The sequence below is a fragment of the Phalaenopsis equestris genome, unplaced genomic scaffold (genome assembly GCF_001263595.1).
Source record: "Phalaenopsis equestris unplaced genomic scaffold, ASM126359v1 Scaffold000036, whole genome shotgun sequence".
In the NCBI taxonomy this organism is placed as follows: Eukaryota; Viridiplantae; Streptophyta; class Magnoliopsida; order Asparagales; family Orchidaceae; genus Phalaenopsis; species Phalaenopsis equestris.
Genome location: NW_018164478.1, coordinates 5,036,406 through 5,043,317, shown reverse-complemented (window position 1 = coordinate 5,043,317; position 6,912 = coordinate 5,036,406). Strand labels below are relative to the sequence as shown.

The 6,912-nt window shown below is 36.5% G+C and overlaps 1 protein-coding gene across 1 annotated transcript in view; it reads left to right on the top strand.

Moving 5' to 3' along the window:
* The window catches only part of LOC110018966 (lysophospholipid acyltransferase LPEAT2), a gene marked incomplete at its 3' end in the record, with an annotated part of 45,867 nt that extends 42,843 nt beyond the window's left edge, over positions 1–3,024 (top strand). The window contains 1 exon segment of the mRNA XM_020716459.1: positions 2,980–3,024. Coding sequence (XP_020572118.1) covers positions 2,980–3,024 — 45 coding nt within the window.
* Positions 3,025–6,912: the final 3,888 nt, after the last annotated feature.

The following is a 6,912-nucleotide window of genomic DNA, read 5'->3' as shown; positions in this document are numbered from 1 at the left end:
TGAACCGGTTGAGGGGATGGTCGGTTGTTGTAAGATGTGAGAGTTGTAGGTGAGAGGTGGAAGAAGGGAGGATGTTGTTGGAGGGGAAGATCATGGGTAGCAATGAGACTGAGAGGAGAGGAAGGCGTCACAGGAAGGGGCTGGAGAGGAGTAGAGAGAAGACCTTGTACTGGAGTCACTGGAATGGGAAAAGGGTGGAGGAAAGGGAGGAGGCCTAGCGGAGAATCTACTGGAGGCAAAAATTGTGCGGTTGTTTGAGAGGAACAAGTGACGGGCAGGGAGGTTGGGTGTCGACTGGGAACATAGATTACGACAGTTAGCAGGAGAGGTAGGTAATCACCACATTTGGAGAGGGATATAGTCGGAGCACCACCCATTTTGTCGGATATAGCCCTCGAAGGGGAAAAGGGGACGCTGAAGGCTATCCAAACAAAAACCTGAAATAACTCACAATAATTTTACCTTAATTCAACCAACACACCTATTTATAATAGACATATAGGCGAGAAAACATAAAAGATAGGTTGGGAGGGTTGGGGGAGGGAATTCCTTTGTAGTGAAAAGTAGGAGGATGGGGTCAGTTCGACCCCTATCCCTTGCTAAACCGGGTGAGGGCATGGCCGTTTGTTGTAAGATGTGCGGGTTGTAGGCGAGAGGTGGAAGGAGGGAGGATGTTTTTGGAGGGGAAGATCACGAGTAGCAGTGCGGCTAAAAGGAGGGGAAGGTTTTACAGGAAGGGGCTGGAGAGGAAGTAGAGAGGAGACCTTGTAGCGGAGTCACGGGAATGGGAAAACGGTGGCGAGAAGGGAGGAGTCCTAGCAGAGGATCTGTTGTGAAGCAAAAATTGTTGCTGTCTTGGAGAGGGATACAGTCAGAGTACCGCCCATTCCATTGGATACACCCCTCGAATGGGATAAGGGGACGTTGACGGCTATCCAAATAGAAACCTGAAATAACTCACAATTATCTAACCCTAATTCAAACACCAATTTATAATAGACGCATAGTTGGGAGAACAGAAAAAATGTGGGGAAAATTCCCGCTTAATGAAAAGAGGGAGGGGGTCGGTTCGACCCCTACCCCTTGCTTTGCATCAGTCTCCCAGGGTTGGGGGAGCTTTGACCCTATTTGTTGAAGTTTCTAGCTTCTCATGGCATGATGTCAAGCCCCCTGGTAGGTCGATCATGTCGGTGTTCTCATTCCACAACATATTTTGGTAGAATAGGCATCCATCATCTTTTACACATCATGTGCGGTAGTTGCATATAGAGGTGGGTTCTCGCAATATAACTCTCGAGCCCTTAAGTTTGAAACACTTCTTCCACTTTTCGTGCCCAGTGAACTTAGTTGATGAACAAGTGTGTAAAAAGAAATCAATTCTAGGATGAAATTTGTGGCTGACGGTGCCACTCTCACGAGCTATCACTCAGGAGAGATATCTTCTATGACAGGAATTAGATCTTATTGAAAAATTTTATTCTCTTCTTTGGGAATATTTCAATGCTGTGGTTCATCCCTTATGTCTTGACATTTTTTGATGGGTACCCCGCTGAGCTGAATCTAACATTTGAAATACTTGTACTATTCTAGGCATGGCACAAAATGTCTTCTCTTTGGACATGCTGGACCTCCGTCAATAGGGGCCACTCAGAAGGGGATTTATAAATCTGAAATATCTGCATTTACTTTATCAGTGGTGACTGATGTCGGCTCCTCAAACTTATAACACTTGTATATTTTCTGAACGTTTTCTTCAAATCAACCCAACTTAATCGGTGCAATTTTATTAATGATTTTTTTAGGGTAACTTAGGTTTTAACATTAAGACATCCAACTTAATTAAAGTCTTCTGATATTTTTTTTACCTGCTTTTAATATTTTATGTCTCTTTGCAGCATGCCATATATTTTTCTTATGTCATAAGTATAAATTTAATAGCCAAACTATTGATATTTTCTAAAACTACAAGTAGAAAATCTTACTTCTTTAATTATTTGTTCACTAACTATTTCTTAAATTGTGAGTAATTTTCTATTGATATGATCCCGGGTCATTTTTATTTATAATATTATATTTTTTATGTTTTGGGCCTTGCAAGTTATTCTCTACTTTTCATTACATTTTGACTGATTGTAGTGTCCCTTCCAAGCAAATGTCATGGCCAAACCTTTGCCACTTTTATTCTAACTGGATTAGTTGTAAGCATATTTTATGAATAATGACCTAGCCAAGTCTTACTCACTTCTCACAAGTGAATTAAGTTGCGGCACATCACATTTTAGTAACATCTTAGGATTCTGTATTAATCATTGATTCAAAAACTTTAAATGTTGTGTTTAAAAAATTGGTAATGATCAAAGTCTTATAGAAATCCACCAATTATGTTTAGTTGAACTGTTGGTTTTTATTCATCAAAATCATTAAAATAAATATTATGGATATTTTATGTTTTAAATTCTAATTCATTTTAAGACTACCCTAGAATTTCTTTTGGTGCGATTGATGTCGTTTGCAAAAAAAAAAAATCATTCTGCATCCAATAGATGTTTGAATGATTTAGAAATGCTAGAATTGTGTATGATATTAGTTTAATTATGTTAGAGACGTCCAACGTTTTTTGTTTCTTATATTCCATAGCTATGTTTAAATGTTTAGGTATGAGAATGCTGGACGTTCCCTTACAGGATATATACAAATGTACGCATTCATGTATGTTTGCATGGATGCACCGTAGTTGTTATTCACATTCTTTGAATGTTTCCTTCAAGAAAATGTTTGTATGGTTCAGTTGAGCGGTTTTATGTTTATGCTTGTTATTCCCAATATACTAACTTTCTGAATTAATCTTTTTTTTTCTCTTGGCGTGCTTTGAATGTCTTTCTTCGAGAAAATTTTTGTATGGTTCAATTGAGTGGCTTTATTTTTACGCTTGCAATTCTCAATATACTTTGTAAAATTTTCAATTGTTTCCTTTTGCAGGACGAATGTTCTAATTTCTTGGTAGAAATGGCGTGGGTTGAAAGTGTATGTTATTAATCTCTAGTGTCTACATTATTTACATTTTTGGTATCTTTTCATCAAGAAAGAAAACCTCCAGAATTGTTTGAAATGTTTTTACTTTTTACTTCTTTTTTTTGTTGCCAATTTTCTTTATGGTATTTTTAGGATGCATCAATTTAGGTCTATAAAGTGTGATCATTGCCATTGGTCAGATTAATCAGAACAAAACCTTTCACCAAGGTTCCATATATTACTTAAAAGTTCTCGTGTAATTCTTTCATGTAGATTTTAAAAATTCCTTGATTGTTTATTCACAAAAAGGTACATATATTTATAGGGAAATCAATTCATTCTTTTTTACAAACTTTCCAAATATATCCGATCTAAATTAGGAATGAAATAATTTTGAATAAAAAATAGAAAGACATGAAATAGAAAAGAAATAAACCAATCAAAGGTTTTCTAAGATATTCCTATCAAATCCTCCAAGATACACTGGATAGATTTAATGTCAAGTTTGGTTTGAGTTGAGAATTGAATGTGAACATGGGATACACACACAAACATTTAAAGTGGTATAATACAAGAGAAAATGCTGATGTGTGAATAGGTAACCATCAATACTTGAAGTAGTATTTTAAAGCACTCCATTAGGCATTCATTTGATAAGGTATGTTGCAGTAAGAACTACTTCCCCATAAAAATATTTTGGAATTTGATTAGAAATTTTGATTGAACAAGACAACTCAAGTAAATGTTTGTTTTTTCTTTCTGCTATTTCATTTTATTGTAGGGTAGCAATACATTGATTCACATGGATGATTCACATTGGAATATTATTTTGCATTATCAATTTTGAGGATCTGAATTTTGTATCGAAATTGATTTTGAATCATGTCATGAAAAGTTCAGAAGACTTGGGTTGTTTTAGAATTTTCCTTCATTAGGAGTACCCACAAATGAGACAAACCATCTAGCCTCACTTAGGATTTTTACCTTTGAAGATATCACTGTGGATGATGAAAAGATGTGAGGGTTTATATTGAATTATGTGAAAACTATGTCTAGTATTTTTAGCAAGTTGACAAGTCTCACACTTATAAAAATTATATTTTTTATTGATAAACAAATGTGGATACCAATTAGTAGTATAATTGAAATTAGGATACCCGGATGATAATTCCATCACATGACTTCTTTTTTGAAGGATATAAACTCAGTATACTAAAAAATTTGAGGTACATATAAAGGTCAGATCAGTTGTATGTTTAGAGAGATTTTTCTCGAGTAGGTATAAGTTTTGATATATTTCAACAGCCAATCACCTGTCACGACCCAACCCGGGGTTTGGAGTTAACCAAAATGGGAACGGACAACCAGATAGTGGAAATCAAATTTCTGTTATTTTAATTCTATCACTAACAATTTAATATTCAAATAATAAATTTAATATTCAAAAAATAAATGAAAGAGCCATTAAAGAAAACAATTAAAATTAACAAGTAAAAATTGTACATTTCTTGTCGTTGTTCTCATCTTCTATTCATCTTGTTCAAATGTTTAAAACCTAAAAATAATATTAAAGTAATATAATGAGTTATTTAAAAATATCCCCTGAGTAATCACACTTCTAAACTGCAGTAATTCAATGAGAAGAATTCAATATGTATGCGAGGATAAGAATTTCATATGTATGTGAATCTATAAAAAATCTTATAATATGCTAGTCATTCATCGCTTGATGGCAATTCCCGACGCTGAAACTATCAGATTCACTTCTTTTCTCCCCGACTAAGCTCGCAAATTGTCTCTTCCAACCCGACGACGTCGCTTTGTTCGCTTACCGAAGACGACGACGACGCCTCTGTTCGCACGTCGTCTCTTAATCGACGATGTGTCTTCTTTCGCGACCGACGAAGACGATCCTAAACAACAACGCGCTGCTCGCTTTCGTCTTCCTGCTCGACTAGTTCGCACGTCGCAGATGGACGCCCCTTCCTGGCAGATTTCCTTCTTGCATCTTGTTCTTATCGCGGCCCGCCATCTCTTTTGACCGTGACATCTCGGGAGGGAGATGGCCTTGATGATCCGTTCCTATGCAGATGCCCTTGTCTGCGACTTGTCCTCTCCTGCTAGTGCCCCTCTAGATTCAGCACCTGGTTTTGCTATTAGTAAGTCTTGCAATGTTGCAGAATTTTTCCATGAGGCTTTTTAAGGTGGAAGTGATCACAATTTTATCAGAAAGCTTGAAAAAAAATGGGAAGCTTGCACTTATTATCACAGAGGCTGAAACCAGTACTCTCGCATTCTCTTGGCTTTTTTTTCTAGTGGGGAAATTCCTTTATGGTCACCCAAAACTGAAGATCATTAGGAAGGAGTTTGATGTTATGAAACTATTGGGCAGTTGGAACATTGGGTTGACGGTAGACATGTACTTATTCAGCTATCTCGTGATGCAGATTACACTCGCATTTTCTCTCGTAAAACTATCAAGATTGACAATATTTTTATGAATATTCTGAAGTGGACAGTCGGCTTTGATCCAAAAGCGGAGTCCCCTATTATTCCTTTTTAGATAAAGTTTTTGGGGTTAAAATTACATCTTTTCAACATGAAAATCCTCTACTCTTTAGCAACTGCTTACGGTAAGCCTCTCAAAGTGGATAGTCCTATGCTTGCTGTCACTAGACTCTCTGTGGCTTGTGTGTTAGTAGAGAGAGATATCACTCAACCGGCTGCAGATGAGATATGGATTGACACTATTCACAACGGGTATTGGCAAAAGGTTGAAATGGAACCACATCCTCTCTATTGCTCTCATTGTAGTATGTTTGGACACAACTCTACTATTTGCTATCGACTGCATCCTCATCTAAGGCCAAATATCACAAAAGAACAGCCACCTATTATCCCAACTGAGAAGATGCAACCTGATCCTCTTCCCAACATCGTTGTTCCTAAGGACGAACAATGATATACCGAAAATATATGCATTTTTAGACCCATATTTTATACTCATTTCTGGTGATATTGCACTTTAATAGAAGGTATTTTGATATTTTCTTGCAGGTTGTTGATTTTTAGGGATTAAAGCAAAAAAGAATGCAAAAGGATGAAATTTAGAGTCAAAATTAAGTTTTTGAAAAAATGCTCAGCGCCAGCAGCGCCGACGGCGCAGAACAATTTAACGCTGGAGATTTTTACTCAACGAAGACGGCGCCAGATCAGGTGAGTCAATCTTCGGATGAAGAATGACAGGTCTATTCTAGGGGGAAGAAGAAGAATGGAGGTCGACTCCAGTTCGGAAACATGTTGGATGATACATTGGTCACTATTGAAAATGACAACCATCTCACCAATTTATTAGCTTGCTCCTTTCCTAGAACCATAAGCAGAGGCAAATCCAAATTGAGTGCTCTCTAGCCACCAGATACCTTGTATTTCAATAGTTTTAGGCTTTTTTCTTTTTGTCTCTAATGTACTTTTTAGTAATTTCTAGTTTTGGAACCCCTTTTGGTTTTGGTGTTGGCAGAGAGCTATGTTTTGGGCCCTCCAACACATTGTATCAGTATCTTACTTTTTTAGTTAATATATTAGCCTTTTGGGCTTTCAAAAAAAAAAAAATAATAAAAAGGGAAAAAACATCTCGTGCCTCCCTACGTGTTAATATAAATTAAAAGTACAAAAACAGGGAGGGAATAAGGATCTCCGTCTAAAAATACAATAAAGGAAAAAGTGTAACAAAAAGAATATTAAATCCAGCATACCAAAGTAATCGTATACCCCACAAAAGATGTACACTAAAAAATTAAGAAAGAACACAAAGACTAAGTGGAGTTTCAATTATCGGGGGGAAATAAACCCGCAAATTGGCTTGATATATATATATATATTTATATATATATATATATA